This window comes from Pristis pectinata, chromosome 4, assembly GCF_009764475.1.
Source record: "Pristis pectinata isolate sPriPec2 chromosome 4, sPriPec2.1.pri, whole genome shotgun sequence".
NCBI lineage: Eukaryota > Metazoa > Chordata > Chondrichthyes > Rhinopristiformes > Pristidae > Pristis > Pristis pectinata.
In genome coordinates, this window is record NC_067408.1 from 65587728 (window position 1) to 65606099 (window position 18372).

At 39.4% G+C, this 18372-nt stretch overlaps 2 protein-coding genes across 21 annotated transcripts in view; one reads left to right on the forward strand and one right to left on the reverse strand.

Annotated features, from left to right (window-relative positions):
- LOC127569882 (RCC1 and BTB domain-containing protein 2-like) overlaps nt 1-539 on the reverse strand; it is a 114637-nt gene extending 114098 nt beyond the window's left edge. For 6 of the 7 annotated variants that reach the window (XM_052014880.1, XM_052014882.1, XM_052014885.1 and 3 more), the window contains exon 1: nt 409-539. The gene's annotated coding sequence lies outside the window, so the exon portion shown is untranslated. The remainder of the gene's footprint in view (nt 1-408) is intronic. The other variant, XM_052014883.1, reaches the window with a different exon arrangement.
- On the forward strand, nt 47-15372 carry LOC127569885 (cysteinyl leukotriene receptor 2-like). 14 transcript variants are annotated; one of them, XM_052014896.1, is made up of 6 exons: nt 47-334; nt 1290-1401; nt 2214-2375; nt 5726-5766; nt 12614-12742; nt 13206-15372. In XM_052014896.1, exon 6 carries the CDS (start codon nt 13248-13250, stop codon nt 14184-14186), a length of 939 nt encoding a protein of 312 aa, XP_051870856.1. In that variant the 5' UTR covers nt 47-334; nt 1290-1401; nt 2214-2375; nt 5726-5766; nt 12614-12742; nt 13206-13247; the 3' UTR covers nt 14187-15372. The 14 variants fall into 14 exon arrangements, with proteins under 14 accessions (XP_051870856.1, XP_051870857.1, XP_051870854.1 ...); XM_052014897.1 differs by having other exon boundaries at nt 12623-12742; XM_052014894.1 differs by lacking the exon at nt 12614-12742.
- The last annotated feature ends 3000 nt before the right edge of the window (nt 15373-18372 follow it).

Consider the following 18372-nt stretch of genomic DNA (forward strand, 5'->3'; position numbering starts at 1 on the left):
GTCTTTTGGCACATAGTATCTCCCTCCCGGCTGATAGTTCATCCACTGGAATGTCCCGGTCTCGATCTCTTCCTCTACCCTCCCTCTCTAGGAGAGCCACTATGCATGTTTTTTTTCTTGTCTGGCTGCCATGGAGAATGTGCCTTTAAGGGCTGAAGCCCCGCTCTAACTGCTGCGCAGCCAATTGCTGACTGGTTGTCATACAGGGAAATATCTTGTAACAGCGCTGTTGCACTTCAGAGGAAACCAATATTTTATCTGACGGAAACACCTTACTTGACACGGCACGCAACACTGTGTTCACATTCCAACAATGGACCATATCGACTTCCAGGTAATTCAGTTTTCAGAAATGCACTATTTCAATGATGCGTCCCAGCAAATAAACATATATGACTGTATACTCACTGGGATTCATTCCTGTTGCGGCTCGTTAAATTCGTCATTTCTCCTTCTTTGTGAATTCCATTTGGTGCCAGCGACTCAAGAATTCAAGCTTGTACGGTCTTGCTCCCTTCCTACAAAGAATCCAAGTTTTGTATTTAGTGAAGACTTTGCTCAATTTACGATATTCTTTCCCTGAAACTTTCACGATGCAGGAACGTAAAGCGGTCATGGAGACTGAAACTGTCTTTATCGCTCATAACATATGTCATGTGAAAATGCGGTTAGTCTAAAACTTTTGATCTTTTAGTTAAATTGGGGGCGACGCGATTCACAATGACAAACTATTCTTCTCCTCATGCCATCGGGATCCCATGCAAAGTTCCCAACGAACTGCTTAACACAATTAAATGCTTTGAGATTCCATCCTCTTATGTTTGTCTTTTACTGCTGAATTTACAAAGGGATTGGCCACCTGGATTATGTTAATCATTGTGTCAATCCTTACTGGAAACACATTACATTCATCCGAAGGGATTCTATAACCATGATTAGATGATTATAGTGCTGGAGAAATTTGATTGGAGAAGGCTTTTTTAACGTACTGCTTTCCTTCATATAACTGTGGTATAAAGGATGCGTGACCCTGCCAGTTGAAACAAGTCTTTTTTTTTGGAAGTCTGCTGCAGATTCCTTACAAAGAATCGAAGTCAGAAAAGAGTAAGTCATCAGGGCAAGAGGTTTGTTCTATAATTATACAAATTATTTATAGTCTATAATAAGCTATAAACTTATGTATGAATTATATGTTATCCCTGCATAAAATGTATACGTTTATATGCTGGTATCATAACATTTCACTTTTAGTCCTTTCTAATTGATTTGTTTTCTTTATTAACCATCAGGTTAGGGAGAAGCCTTCGCCTTAGTTCTGAATTTCACTGAAGGGGAGTTTCAAAGTAGGAGGGATCAGACACACGAGCAAAGCTAAGAAGATTCTGTTGGGTTTCGATGCATGTACGTAAATGTACAAAACATAACAAATATTGGTGAGCTGCAGGCACAATTTACTACTTGTGGTTATAGCGTAACGGTGATATTGGAAGTATGGTTTACTGGGAAGGAACAGGGACAACGTTCCTGGCTGCAGAAAAAATAGACAGTAAAATTGAGTTCTTCACCCTTGGCACTTTAAACCCACGTCAAGTTCCCTATCTATCTTATCAACTTTGACATAGTTGCTCTCCTCCCAGCAATTTTGGGAGAAGGGAACGGCAGTTATTATCATGAACATCCACAATGACCACTGATTGATCTACTACACTGTTGACTGAATAGTGAGAGATAGGAGAGAGATATGGGGTCTGGTACCTTGGATGTGCTCAAGCAAATTAAGGAACCATTTTATATATATGTGTATATATTTGTGTGTGTGTATAGACACACACACACAAATATATACACAGTTTTATATATATATATATATATATATATATATATATATAAAACTGTGTTTAATGTATGCCTCCAGAAGTGGTCAAACTTAAATTCTTGTGTATGCGTGGTACCCAGATTGGCATTGGAGCACCTCTCCATTCTTTCGTTTTGATGTCTAATTAGTCTTTCAACCAAAGTTTTATGCATCAAGTTGTATTTGAAATTATGCCTATATTAAATTTTAACATCATAACATGAGTAAATGTAATTAAGATTAAACATGCATCATGAAGCAGTAAATGTGGTCCTTTTCCTCAAACAGTTATTAAAAAAGAAGTGTTTAAGTTATTGCAAATGAAGCAAAATAGTCATTCATTACTGTGTTCCAACAGTGGGCGCAGCATAGAGTCCAGCAAGCGAGCCCCAAATTGCAGTCATTTCTAACCATTTATGGTGGAGAATCATCGACGAGCAACTGGTATTTTGAGTGTCCCACGGGGAAACTGTTAACGCTGATATCGGTGGAAACCCATGACTGTGAGGTTCTGAAATAGGTACAATTAATTTAGAAATTTTTAAAAATTGAGTGTGCTTACATAATTTTAAGTATTTTTGAAATGTAATAAATATTCTGGTTTATAATTCTTAAACATTTAAAAAAATGTATTTGCTTTGTAATAGTTTTTCAATGTTTCTGAATGTGAGAAGTATTTGATTTTTTAAAAGACTGTAAAGCCATGGGGCATGGTTTAGCTGCCCAACAAAGATCTCTCAGCACTTGGGAACAGGAACTGTGATACCATTGTCAACAGACCTGTCAACAGAAGGGTCTCATTGCGACTGATGGACCTGGTTCTGGGCCACAAGTGTGCAATGAGACTACTGGGATTTGAGTGTGCAAGAGTTCAGTCCCAAATGCAGGTGGCTCATCAGATTAATCAGTCCGGCGGGTTTTGTTTCGGAGTGCCGCGGTCTCAGAGTGCCAGCCGTGTGAGTGAGAGGAAAGTGTACACTTAGCCAGTAAATTTTACAGTTAAATGCTTGTAGTCTCGAATTTTTTAATTGGGCTTGTACTTTCGTCTGAGGAGGTAAATAAGGAAGCCCGAAAGGGACCCACCCTCCCTTTTATGATTACGGTCTTTTCAACTGAGGTCAGTATTCTCAGTTGACTAGACTGGAGCTGTTTGAGTGTACAAGAAGGATGGCAGAGAAACTGTGGTAAGGTTCTTTTCTCAGCATTTCTCCAAGTGCAGTTTTCTCTGAGTGCGGGCTTTGGTGAGTGAGGGGGTGGGGTTCTGTGGGAAATCTGAACTCTGGCTTTTGGTTGGACAGAGAGCAGAACTGAGTGGGATGTTAATTTAAAAGGGAGGGAGAGAAAAGTTCAGTCACTTTTGTTCCTGATTGTCAGTGACAACGTGTAATGTCATAGGAAAACAGAAAGGTAATTGGTGGGTATTTCTTCCCGGTCTCTTTTGATTGGCCAAAAGATTTATATCAGGGTATATTAGTATAGTTAAGGAGTGCATATTTAATATAATGAAGTCCAATTTGATTAATTATATAGAACAGAGATGACTGGGCAGGCAATGTGTTGCAGAAACAACACATGAGAATTGGTGGACCCTATCGAGGTTCACTGTGACCATATCTGCAGCAAGTGTTGGCTATGTGAAGAACTTCACTTTCTAGGTTGATCAGCTGGAGTCTGAACTTTAGGCACTGTGACTTACCAGGGAGAGGCAGAGTTATCTAGACATTGTGTTTTAGGAGGCAATCACACCTCATAGAGTGATTACCTCAAATTTGACCAGTGGTCACAGGTGGCTGCAGAAGAGGTAGGTAGAGGGATCCAGAGAGTAGCTCCAGAGAACCCTCAGCTCTTATCCTTCTCTAACAGGTACAAAATTCATGCTATCTCTTTGGAGAAGAGTGCAGGTTGTGGGGAGAATGTGCAAACTCTCCATAGCTCCATGGCACATGTTGGGTTGGGTGGGGCATTTAACTGGGGAGAGAAAGAGGAATGTAGAAATCATAGGGATAGCATAATCAGGGGAATAAACAAAAGCCATGATGTATGTCCCTAATTAGGCCATGCTTTTCTAAATGGTCATAAATCCAATCCCTAAGAATCCTTTCCAATACTCTTCCCTACTATTGACATGAGACTCACCAGTCTATAATTTCCAGGATGATCCCTATTTCCCTTTCCTGAACAAAGGAATAACATTAGATACCTGCCAGTCCTCCAGAACCTTGCCTGTGGCTAGAAAGGTCAAGGCTCCAGCAATCTCATCTCTTGCTTCTCTCATCCCGGGGTATATCCCATCAGGCCCTGGGGATTTATCCACCTTCACATTCTTCAAGGGACCCAACACCACCTCTTTCTTTATCTCAAAATGCCCTAGCATATTAGCATGCTCCACACTGCTCTTGCTATCCTTCTCCTTGGTGAATACCAACGCAAAGTACTCATTTAGGACCTCACCCACATCCTCTGCCTCCATGCACGTTATCCTTGAGTGGTCCTACCCTCTCCCTAGTTTTGCTCTTGATGCCTTGGGATTCTCTTTAATCCTACTTGTGAAGGATTTTTCACGGCCCCTCCTGGCTCTCCTAATTCCCTTCTCAAGTTCTTTTCTAGCTTCTTTATATTCCTCAAGGGCCCTGTTCAATTTTAGCTTCAAAACCTTACATATGCTTCCTTTTTCTTTTTGACCAAATTCACAACCTCTCTTGACATCCAAGGTTCCCTTACCTTGCCATGCTTGTCCTTCCTTCTTACTGCAACATACCAGTCCTGTACTCTGTGCAGTTGGTCTTTAAACACCCTCCACATGTCAGATATGGATTTGCCCACAACAGCTGTTCCCAATTAACTCTCCCTGGCTCTTGCCAGTACTCTCATAATTTGCCCTCCCCCAATTTAACACTTTCCTGCAAGGTCCATATTTATCCTTATTCATAACTCTTAAAACTTAAGGGGTTGTGATAACTGTTTCCAAAATGTTTCCCCAATGAAAGGTCAGTCACTTGACCAGGCTCATTTCCCAATAAAAGGTCCAGTATGGCCCCTCCTCTAGTTGGACTATTCACATACTCTTTTAATTTCTTAAAATATTCACATACTCTTTTAGATGCACGTAACAAATTCTACCTCGTCTAACCCTCTTGTACTAAGGAGGTCTCAGTCTATATTGGGGAAGTTGAAGTCACCCACTATGACAACCCTGTTGTTTTTGCACCTTTCCCTACTCTACCTGTATATCTGTTCCTCAATATCCAGGTGGTTAATGGGGGTCTATAGTATAATCCCATTGGAGTGATCGCATCTTTCTTATTTTTGAGTTCTACCCACATTAACTCAGTAGATGAGCCCTTCATTATGTTTCACCTGAGTGCAGCCATGATATTGTCCCTGATTAGTAATGCAACTCTTCCTGCTCTTTTACCTCCCTCTCTATCTCTTCTTAAAATATCAAAACACTGGACACTAACTCCCAGTACGAGAGGGTTGTCTTATCATGAAGAGTCAAAAAAGTTAGATCTTTATTCTTTGGAGTCTAGAATAATGAGAGGAATTAGAAGAATGTTTCTTTTTGAAACATATCAGATTCTAAGGGGGCAAGACAGGGTAAATGCTGAGATGTTTACACTGTTTGGAGAATCTCAAATGAGGGGACATAGTTAAAAGATAAGGGGACAGTTATTTAAAACTAAGGTCTGTAGGATTTCTTCTGCAATTTCTTCTGATTGGGGAATTGAGAGATATGTGGAACCAGCACAGAAGAGGAGGTGGGGCATGGGACAGATCAACTATGATTGTATTGAAGGGTGGGGCAGGCTTGAGGGGGCAGGTAGCCTAAATCCTGCTCCCATTTTCTTGCGTTCGTCTTATGTATTCCAGGATCTTCATCAGCTGGGGCTGTCCTGACTAAATAGGGATAGGTAAGTGTCACGAACCAGCAACAAAAGAAACACACAGAGTCATGATTCAGTGTTTAAAAACTACTTTATTAATAACTACTTATAATAATAAGAAAACTAAAAGTAAGAATGTTAGTATGTTAGAAGTAAAAATGTTAAACCTTGAACATTAACCCCAAAACTAAACTCTTTGTGTGTGTGTGTGTGTGTGTGTGTGTGGCAAGTCCCAAACTCCAAGTCCAGGAATGGTTCTTAAAGTTCAGTTCAGCAAGCCATAAGGTGAAACATGAGCAAAGGCTTCTTCAACAACGACTTTTGTCTGAAGATAAAACGTAGATGTAGAGAACATAGAGAGAGTAATTACGAAATCCAAATGTTCCATGATGGAACCCAGACAACACCTCAGTGTTTGCTCAGCAGTGACTTCCTCACCCCGAAAAGCATCTGAATCGTGGCCGTCCACACAAATACCTGTTTCCTTCTACAGGTCAGCAACAAAGTGAACTCCACCAGATTACTTCCAATTTCCATACGTGGATTGCAGTGACAGACACAGTTATTGTTTCTCATCCATTGATAGAGAACTAGCAGGCTTCTGTCTCGCTCTCTCTCGCTCTCTCTCTCTGACTTCAACTGACCTCTTTAACAACGTCATTACGTCTTTTATTTTCTGTTGACGTAAGCACGCCCCACACACACACACCACTCTGTTCTATCTTAAAGGGACATTCACCGAGTCTGTAACACCTCCCACCTAAAAAGAATTTTTTTCCAAGAAAAATTTTTTACCGTGCATACAGTTAGTAATGTTAATAATTATCATGCTACACAATTACATAATATCAGATTAGTACAGATGCATGTTTCCCATTTAACATTGGGAAAGACAATCAGCAATCACATTATCTTTGCCTTTAATGTGAGTTATCATGAGATCAAACTCTTGCAAAATTAAACTCCAGTTTAACAGCCTTCTGTTCTTGTTTTTGACTCGGCTCAGAAACACCAATGGGTTATGATCTGTATACACAGTCAATGGTTTCTGAGCGGTGCAAACATATACACTAAAATGTTGCAAGGCTAAAACAAGCGACAGTAATTCTTTCTCTATGGTGGAATAATTCTTTTGATGCTCATTAAATTTCTTTGAAAAGTAAGCTACCGGATGGTCAATATCATCAAGGTCACCCTTCTGCAACAACACAGCTCCTGCAGCTTCATCACTGGCATCTACTGCTAATGAAAATGGTTTTTCAACGTCAGGTGATTTGAGCACAGGATGGTAGCATAAAATGGCTTTCAGCTTCTCAAATGCTTCTTGACAAGGATCTGTCCAAACAAACTTTACTCCCTTCTTCAGAAGATTAGTTCGGGGAAGAGCAACATCAGCAAAATTTTTACAAAATTTTTGATAATATCCAACCATTCCCAAAAATCTTCTAGCAGTCCTCATACCCGTAGGAACAGGGAACTCAGATATTGCTTGAACTTTTGCCTGAACAGGAGCTAACTTGCCTTAACCTACAACATAACCAAGATACGTCACAGTGGCATGGCCAAATTCACTTTTAGCCAAGTTAACTGTAAGGTTAGCTTCAGAAAGTCTTTCAAACAACCTTTCTAACGCAGAGGTGTGATCCTCCCATGTATCATTCCCTGTCACTAAGTTGTCAATGTAGGCATCTGTATGTTTTAACCCATGAATCACTGAATTAATCATTCTTTGAAATGTTGCCGGAGCATTTTTCATTCCAAATGGCAAAACATTATATTCATACAATCCAGAAGGGGTTACAAAGGCAGAAATCTCCCTTCCTCTATCTGTTAATGGAACACACCAGTACCCTTTTAATAGGTCAATCTTTGTAAGAAATTTAGCCTTTCCCACTCTGTCTATGCAATCATGCACCCTAGGAATAGGGTAAGCATCTGACTTCGTCACAGCATTTACTTTCCTGTAATCTGTGCAAAATCTAACAGTTCCATCAGGTTTAGGCACAATAACACAGGGCGAACTCCAGTTTGAAGCGGAACGTCTAATAATATCACTTTCTAACATGTATGCAACCTCCTGGTCAACAAGTTTACTTTTTTCTACATTCATTCGATATGGGTGTTGTTTGATTGGTTTTTGCATCCCCAACATCAACATCATGAGTAATTATTGATGTTCTGTTTGGAACATCTGGGAACAGGTTTTTAAATTTTAAAATTAATTCTCTCATCTGTTGATTTTGCAAAACTTGTAAATGGTCCAACTTCGTTTCAAGGTTCTCCAAGATATTTTGGTTTTTTAGTTTCGATGGAACAATATTTGGTCTAAATTGGCCTTCCTCATTATCAACATCAGGCATTCTGGAAACAACCTTCATATCATCCACCATGGCCACAACTGAATCTCTCTCATGTTTACATGACAGAGTTGTGTTTTCTTGCGTCTATCTGGTGTTCTGATTATATATGTCAAATCAGTTACTCGGGATTCAATAACATATGGTCCAGAAAAACGAGATTGCAATGGATTGTTTTGGCTAGGGAAAAATACTAACACCTTTTGTCCCACCGCAAATGTCCTAGGCCGAGCACGTCTGTCAAAACATGTCTTCATTCTTATCTGGCTGGTTTTCAAATTCTCTCTCACCAGCTGGCAGATTCTCTCCAACCGAGTTTTAAATTTTTGGACAGACTCAAATGCACTTCCTCATTAACCCATTGTTCTCTTAACAATTCTAAAGGTCCTCTCACCCCATGTCCAAATACAAGCTCAAACGGACTAAATCCTAATGACTCCTGTATTGATCCTCTAACAGCAAATGAACACCCTCATCCCAATCCTTTGTGTTTTTAAAGCAATAAGTCTTCAGCATATTTTTGAGAGTAGAATGAAATCTCTCCAGAGCTCCCTGTGATTCTGGGTGATATGCAGATGATACAATCTGCTTTGCTCCTAGCTCATAGACTAGTTGTTGGAATAATTTAGACATAAAATTACTGCCTTGATCAGATTGGATTTCTTTTGGCAACCCAACCAAAGTAAAAAATTTTAAAAGAGCCTTTGACACAGTCTTGGCCTTAATATTTCTAAGGGGTATTGCCTCTAGAAATCTAGAAGTTGCACACATGATGGTTAACAAATACTGATTTCCAGCCTGAGACTTTGGCAATGGACCAACACAGTCCACAATCACCTTCGAAAAGGGTTCACCAAAAGCAGGAATTGGCTTCAACAGAGCCACAGGGGGTTTTTGATTTGGTTTACCTACCATCTGACATGTGTGACAGGTTCAACAAAACATCACCACATCTTTTCTCAAACCAGGCCAATAGAATTGTTTCAAGATCTTCCCTACAGTTTTATTCACACCAAAATGACCACCCAAAGGCATATTATGGGCCAGATTTAAAATCTCATTCCTATAAACTTTTGGAACCACAACCGGATGAATAACTTCCCATTCCTCATTAACAGGGACATAAGGAGGTCTCCATTTCCTCATTAACACTCCATTTTTGACATAATATCCAATTGGCACTTTTTCAATCTCATCACATGAGAGTGCTTTTTCTCTCAATTCTGTAAGCTCAGGGTCCTTCGTCTGTTCCACCATAAATTCTTTCCTCGACAAAGGCAAATCTTTAAATTCAGGCTCACTACAAGGATTTTGATCCTCCAGTGAAGACAGAAAAGTCTCAGACAAGTCATCATAATTTTCTTCCTGTTTAGGGCTGTCATAGGGAACAACATCAGGCTGCACAGGACTGTTGGCCTTGGCTAATTCTTTAGCTCTAGCTCAAGTCACCGCACAGGATGGGTAAACATCTGGATCATTCTCAGACTCATCAACCCTTGGTTTGGTTGTTAACCGTACCACAGGGACAAATTCTCCATCTGCAAGGTCATTCCCCAATAACAAAGAAACTCCTTCCACTGGTAAACTAGGTTGTATCCCTATCTCGACAGGTCCTTCTACGAACCTTGACTTTAAAATCACCTTGTGCAAAGGGACAGACATGGTGTCACCTGTAACGCCTCGCACTAGATTTACCTCACCAGTGTCAGTTTCTTCACCAAAATTTAAAACACTGTCCAGCAAGAGAGATTGACAAGCCCCAGTATCTCTAAGGATTTTCACTGGCACCTGGGGTGACCCATCATTCAGTGAAACAAAACCCTCTGATACATAAGAACAGAATTCCTTTCTCACCTCCTCCAACTTTTCAGCTTTCACCTCTAGCAAGGACTGATCCTTAACAACATCTCCTAAACCTTTTTGATTTTTAATTACCTGAAAGCAAGCATTGGGCATGGCTTCCTTCCTTTTCTTCAAAAGGGCACAATTAGCTATTACATGGCCAGGTTTCTTACAGTACTAACAAGTACGCTCAACAGGTTTCTCCAGCACTGGCTTCTTTTCATCCTTCCCTTTTTGATTACCTCCCAATTTAATCTCTGGTTTACCTGGATTGTCCTTATAACTCTTTTGAAAGGTTTTAGGTGGTTCCCATTTGGATTTATGGGTTAAAACATAATTATCTGCCAACCTAGCAGTTTCTTGTAAAGTTTCCACTCCCTTTTCATTTAAGTATGTTGTTATTTCAGCTGGGACACATCTTTTAAAGTCTTCCACTAACATCAATGCTTTCAATTTATCAAAATCCCCATCTACATTTTTAGCCATGCACCATCGTTCAAAACATATTCTCTTTCCATTGGCAAATTCCATGTACATCTGATCTGCAGATTTCTTCAAGTCTCTAAATTTTGGTCTATAAGCTTCAGGTAACAATTCATAGGCTTTCAACACAGCTTGTTTTACCTTTGTATAATCAGCTGTATCCTCAACAGACAAAGTAGAATAAGCTTTTTGAGCTTTACCTTTAATTACACTCTGTAACATAAGAGCCCATTCTTCCTTTGGCCAGTTTGAACTCTCAGCAACCTTTTCAAAATGTTGAAAATACTGATCAACCTGATCTTCCTCAAAAGGAGGGACTAATCGAACCTCCCTACTGGCTAAAAAGCCATCAGAATCAGAACTCTTTCATTTCTAACCCCATCCTCTTTTGTTCCAACTCCATCTTCTTCAATTCCATCTGGGCCTTCCTTTCCTCTGCCTCAAACTTCAACCGAATTAGTTCCCGTTCCTGTTCAGCCTCTAACTTCAATTGAGTTAGCTCTCGTTCTGCCTCTAGTTTCTTTTGTCCCAACTCGAACTTCATTCGCGTTTGTTCTAACTCCATCTTTGCTATCTGCACCTAGCTATCAGGAATCTCTGACTCACTCCCAGGAAACTGTTCTGACTCTTCCTCCTCCAAATCCTCCAACTCCACTGGTTGAGAAGTCACATCCAAAATCACTGGTTTAATCTCAGGAAACTCGACTACCTCACTCACCTCAAACACTTACTTCTCCAAATAATAGTCAACTATCATTCTATGAATAACTGCTTTTTTCATAGACCGCTTTACTGCTTTAAGGTTTAGCCTTGTAGCAATTTTTACCAAATCATCCTTTTTCGCCACCTCCAATCCCTGTAGGGTTGGTGACTCCAAAAATGCTTCAATATCCATTGCTGCTGGTTTCCACACACACAAGCCAATTAAAAAGAATTTATCAGACCGACCACAATCAGTCGTTCACTAAGACCCCAATTTGTTCAAACTTCGACCTCCCTCGTCAATCTTTGGATTGGATCCTGAACGAATCTCATCAATCTGGGGAACGATCCCGGATGACACTCGTTAATCTTTAGGTTCGATCCCGGATGACACCCCCAGTTTTGTCACGAACCAGCAACAAAAGAAACACACCGAGTCATGATTCAGTGTTAAAAACTACTTTATTAATAACTACTTATGATAATAAGAAAACTAAAAGTAAAAATGTTCGTATGTTAGAAGTAAAAATGTTAAACCTTGAACATTAACCCCAAAACTAAACTCTTCGTGTGTGTGTGTGTGGCAAAGTCCCAAACTCCAAGTCCAGGAATGGTTCTTAAAGTTCAGTTCTGCAAGCCATAAGGTGAAACATGAGCAAAGGCTTCTTCAACAACCACTGTTGTCTGGAGATAAAACGTAGACGTAGAGAACATAGAGAGAGTAATTATGAAATCCAAATGTCCCACGATGGAACCCGAACAACACCTCAGTGTTTACTCAGTAGTGACTTCCTCACCCCAAAAAGCATCCGAATCGTGGCCGTCCACACAAATACCTATTTCCTTCTACAGGTCAGCAACAAGGTGAACTCCACCGGATTACTTCCAATTTCCATACGTGGATTGCAGTGACAGACACAGTTATTGTTTCTCATCCATTGATGGAGAACTAGCAGGCTGGTGTCTCTCTCCCTTTTCTCTCTACCTCTCTCTCTCTCACTAACTTCGACTGACCTCTTCAACAACGTCATTACGTCCTTTATCTTCTGTTGACGTAAGCACGCTGCGCGCGCGCACTCACACGCACACACCACTACGTTCTATCTTAAAGGGACATTCACCGAGTCCGTAATGTAAGCAACTTGGATAGAGGCATTCTAGGTGTATTGGTCACCTTTACCAATGCTATCTTGGTAGTTGCATCTGAGACAAGTAGATTGAATTAGGCTTTGGCTTTTACCTCGTGTTGGTTCTCTCACTTCCTGCCATAGAACCAGTCTATCATCTATGCTTTTTAGCACTTGGACAACTTAATGTGTGACAACTCACTCTTGCTGCTGGCCATTGAATTCAATCACACAGAATATAAACTGTGTCCATGCTGCCCTTACTGCTTGATAGTGTTCAATGCGAAGAATAATTAGTGAAACACTTGAGGGGTGTTGTTGATAATGAACAACATGTTTCCTGGTTTAACCTATTGCCATGAGACTTCATAGGGTATGGAATTGGTGTTGAAGACTCCCAGGCCCATTCCTTCTTGACTGCATGTTGTTATGCTGCCACCTCCTGACATACCCAGGGATGATGATGGAAGGGTCAACTACATTGGTTGAAATGTAAGAAGACTCTATGATTATAACAGTGTCAAGTTGTTTGACTAGTCTGCAGGGTTGGGGTAGTGCGGACCAATTTAGACCAGACTCTAAGTGTCTGTGCACAAGACTTTGCAAAGTTGTCTGGCCTCAAAGTGACTTCTCATGCCTAAGTCTATTGCTAAGGATAATGCAAGATGATCTATTGAGTTTTATTGTTACTTTATTTTAATGTAGTTATTTTGACTGTTGTTTTCAAGGTAATTTTGAAGGCATTTATATTGCTTTGGTTTGAAGTCACATATAGGCCAGAGATAGGGACTTGTATATCTGCATCATTGTCTTGGCCTTTGGATAAATAATACCATTCCATATTCTAAATTAGTGTGAATGTAATAAATTATATTTATAAAGTTCAAGATGATTATGTAAATTAGTTTAACCTTTTTCCTTAGCTGTGAGTAAAATTAATGTTTTCTTTCCACAGATTATCCCCACCCCTAGGTCACAAGCCTCTTCAGAGAAGAGGATGAATAACACTACGGCCTTTGGAAATGACTTCTGCAAAGACATCAGTAACTTCAAAACTCATTCCTACCTACCAGTGTACATGATCACATTTATATTTGGGTTCATTGAAAATGTCTTCTGTTTGTATGTATTCCTGAAGTTATACAAGAGGAAGTCTGAATTCAGCATTGTCATGGTGAACCTGGCAATTGCAGATCTATTATTTGTTTGCACATTGCCTTGGCGTGTTTATTACTATTGGCGAGGAGGCATTTGGGACTTTTCACAGTCCTTTTGCACATTCATGTTTTATGCACTGTACCTCAACATGTACTGCAGCATCTACTTTCTAACTCTAATGAGCATCTTGCGTTACTTTGCTGTAGTGCATCCACTTAAATATTTGAGGTATAGAACTATCAAAAATGTCTTAATTTTGTGCATATTTATATGGGTATTTGTAGGCATAGCAGCCAGTCCTTTACTACAGTACACTGCTGAAGATAATAAAACAGTATGTCTTGACCCTGATGATAAAATTAGCAGTAAAATATACAGCATGAATTTAATTTCAGTGATAGTAGGTTGCATTATCCCCTTCTTTATTATCAGTATCTGTTACATTTTTGTTCTTAAAACTTTGCTAATTTCAAAGGCAAAAAACAACAAGCAAAAATATTCTCGCAAAAAAGCTATTGTAATGATTATTATCGTTATGGTCATATTTCTGGTCACTTTTCTGCCCTATCACATTTTGCGGACTGTCCACCTTGCCATGCAGTTCCAGGACACGAAAAGCACAACCCAAGTTAATTGTTTCGTTCAGCATACTGTGGTGGTTACCCTATGTGGTGTGGCAATCAATACCTGTTTGGACCCCCTTTTATATTACTTTGGAGCAGAATCCTTCAGGGATAAGCTAAGAACCAAAAGGAATACACTGAACAGTCAAATCTGATTTTCTACTATAATTCATTACAAGACTGACTTAGTGTATTGGGTTTCTCCTTGCTCTAGTTCAAACTGTAGAAGGTCAAGAGTCAATCACATTGTATTTAGTTCCTGTCTTTAAACAGTTTATTTTGACCTACAGTCTTGGCAGTTTTCATCAAAAAGCAGTAACTTATCATTCAGCCTCATTCCAGCAAAACAATTCCAAAGATCAATGGGTTACTTAAGTTCTTTCAAGCTTTTGAAAATAGAAATTCACACAGCTTTTATGTGATAACATTTGTAGAATAAGCTGTTTTATATATTTTCCTTCACAAAATAACTGGCCAGAAACACCATGGGCCCAGCAAGAATGAAGAACTAAGGGAAATAAGCATTGATTTAAAAAAAAATTAAAGAAGTTGGTGAGACTAAAAGCCAATAAATCCCAAAGACCTGATTATCTACAACCAAGAGTTTTAAAGAGGTGGATATGGAGATAGTGAATGCTCTGGTTATCATCTTCCAAAGTTACATCGAATTGTTCCTCTGTATTGGAAGGTAGCAAATAAGAGAGATTGCATAATGTTGATGCTCAAAGTGACGTAGGCATGCATAAATCACTGAAAGCGATTAGGAAGGCAAATTTTATCCCTTATTATGAGGGGATTTGAACATAAGAGTAACTGAAAAGTCTCACTGCAGTTAAAATTCTCTATTCCGAAGGGATATGGAGGCTGTTATTGAGTTCATTTGCAACTGAGTTTGATAGATTTCTGGATATCAAAGGAATGTGGAGATAGCGCAGGAAAATGATGCGGAGGTAGGTCAGCCACCAAAGCAGAATCAAAGGGCCAAATAGCCTATTCCTGCAACTGTTGCTTTGTTATTAAACCTTTATCTAAACCTTCCAGTCCTTTGATCTCTGGGCTCTTTGAACATGCCCAATTTTAATTGCACCACCGCTGATGGCAGTGCTTGCATTTGCCAAATCCTAATTCCAGAATTTCTTCATAAAACCTTTCTGCTTTCCTAAAACCTACAAGCTTTTAGTCAAGCCCCTTAACATGACGCATCTGGCTCAGTTTGTCGTACTACTTTGAAATGTTTAAATTATTAAAGTAATTATATAAGTACAAGTTGTTGCCACTGTTATTAACCATAATACAATATTTGTATTTGCAATTCTAACATTAAATAATATCTTATCACTAGTTATCTAGTTCTGAAACTGTGATTATTGATTATTTTTTTAATCAGTTCATCATGCCTTGCGGCTTACCAAAGCCCCCGTTGCTGACAGGTCTAACTAATATATCAGGAGAATTAGAGTGCATCCTGCTGATAAGTAGTTAAAGAAAATTAATGATCCTCACACAGGCATGTCAATAGCTTAATTTACCATTCTGGTTTTGCTCAGGTGACAGTTTTGTGTTGTTTTACAAGAGCTTCAAATCCACTATTCATAATAACTCTGGTTAATAGTGGATTTCTTTTGAATTAATTTTCTGGGTCTTGCTGGCAAGGCCAGCATTTACTGCCCAACCCTAACTATCCTGGAGAAGGAGGTGGTAAGCTGCCTAAGTGATTTGAAAATCTGTGGCACAATACTGAGCTGTAAATATTAGTGCAGCCCAACTGAATCCTCATTTTGTGAGTTGGCCACTCTTGATCATAATGTGGCAGTTCTACCAAATTCCTTCCAGATGTTGAAAGGATAGTATATTGGAAAGGTATGCAATCACCTTGGTTGTGAAGTGTACGATTGCAGATATGTAGTGGGTTTGTGCTGCCTGTCACAAATCAATTACCAGCCAACAATTAGGCTGTAAATTCATACACATGCTGCAAGAACTCTACTGGTACTTCTGAAATTATCTCCCAGTGTAAGACACTCCTTTGTGGAAGATGGTTGTCCAAAAAACCAGAAAATTTTCAGATTCAGATAACAGACATATTTGTATTATGTTGCATTTATATACCATCTTTTATTAACTTAAAAGTGCAAAGATTCTATATAGCCCATGAATTTTATTTGGTCTAATTATTGATTAAAGAAAAATCACTCAAACACTTTTATAATTGGTCTGTTTGTTTCTTGTAATGTTAGTTGATGGAAAAATACTGATGAATATAGCTCTCCTAAGTTGTGCCATGGACCTTTGACTTCATTTAAAGAGGGCAGACAGGGTCTCTGTTTAAAGTCTCATTCACCCTGTTGTACCTTGTCTCTGGAGTAGAGCTTGTGGCTCTACTAAGGCAGTGGTTTTCAACCTTTTTCATGCTGTGGACCCCCAGAACATGTTCTTGTTAGATGGCGGACCCCCAAAGCCCACAAAATCAAACAATCGATAATTCATGCATACAACACTTAAATTACTGCACAGAGGCCCTATTGAAATAGTGACTATTTCAATCATTGATAATTACCAGCGGTGTCTTTCAGTGTTCAGTTCAATGTGAAGGTTGTGCCTGTTTTGCACTGTAGAGTTTGTCCAAACATGGTGGTATTTGCGACAAACCATACGTGTATGTCATCCTCAATATTCAGTCTTGATCTGTATTTGGTTTTCATGGCAGTGACTGCAGAAAATGCTATTTCGCACAAGTAAGTGATTGCAAATGGTAACAGAACATTGATGGCTTTTGCCAGACAGCAGTGGATACTCCTGGGAACATGCTATCCAGAACGACAACAGTGACATTCAGTTGAACTGCAAGCGCAAAGTCCTGTCAGATGACAGTTCAGCCAATTCTTCTTGTTCATGTCCAGTTAAATCAGTAAGCATGCATTCAAACGGATTTCGAATCCAATCAACATGCTCGTGTCATTGTCGCCGAAATACTCATGGAAATAATGTGACAGCTGTTGATATATGGTTCAAAACGGTGCTCACAATGGCCTCTGTCTTAGTCTCGTTCACTGTCAGAAAGTCAGCCAGCAATGGAAACATATCATAGACGCCTTGCTCGCAATCTTCCCTTCAGATACGGAGTTTTTCTGGAGGCATTGATTTGTCATGTGTTTTCAGAACATTTGAGCCAGGTCCTTGCAATAATAGATTTAAGCTGTTCAAAATGTTGAAAATATCTGAAAGATAAGCTAATCTGGCAACCCACGTCTCATCTGTCAAGAACTGTGCCAATGATCCGTTATGCTCATTTAGAAAAATAAGCATAACGGATCTCTTCACAAACTTCACGAAATTTCTCCATACTCAGCAATACATGCTGGACAGTTTAATTAATATTACTGATAAACAAAATTATCAAAACTAATCTAAAATTTACACGCTTGTGCACTTTTCGTTTAACAGTGACGTCACTGGCGTAAATGCACGGTAAGTAAGCAATATTATTAAGGCACACCAACAACGTCACTCAGTCTCGCTAACACTACAATGCACAACAGAATAGTAGTGAGTAGTGAACACTACTGACTACTCTGACTATACAAATCGAATATTAAGCGGCAGCTTACCAGAAGAGAACACTGTCTAAGTCTCTAAGATTGTCGCCTATAACAGATAGAATAGATTTTCTGAATAGTGGAAAACTGAAGCAAGCAAGTAAGCTACGTCTTTGTAACAGGTCGCTTTTCCATTTTTTTCTTGGCTTGCTCGCGGACCCCCTGACAACTGGGGTCCGCGGACCACAGGTTGAAAACCTCTGTACTAAGGGATACTACCACTGAGCAAAACCTGATAACCAAGTTCCTTGCAAATCCACACCAATCCAGTATGAAATATTTGTACTTCAGCTCTGTTTGCCCACTGATGAAGATCCATTGACCTGGAATGTTAACACTGTTTCTCATTCCACAGATACCAACTAATCCTAGCATAACCTGTATTTGTTTCAGATTCCCAACATACACAATAATTTGCTCTTCTGTTTACCCAACCTCACTTCCTATCCCCAGATAACATAATCCAACAAAAATACCCTGCATTCACAACCTTTTGGGAGAGCAACTTTCAGTTGCCTTTGTGTTAAGAGCATATTGCACAATACTTTCCCCTCATAAATGGACTCCTGAGAGAGTAAGTCACGGGAAGTTTGTTGGAAGAATTGATTTCTCAATGTTTTGTTTGAGGACAAGTGAAGAAAAATGATAAAAGAATGAAGAAGTCTCATCTGCTATTTGTAAACAGGCCCATTGTATTTTATATCTGCTAAATATATACTACAGGAAGATTTTGCAGAAGCTCTTC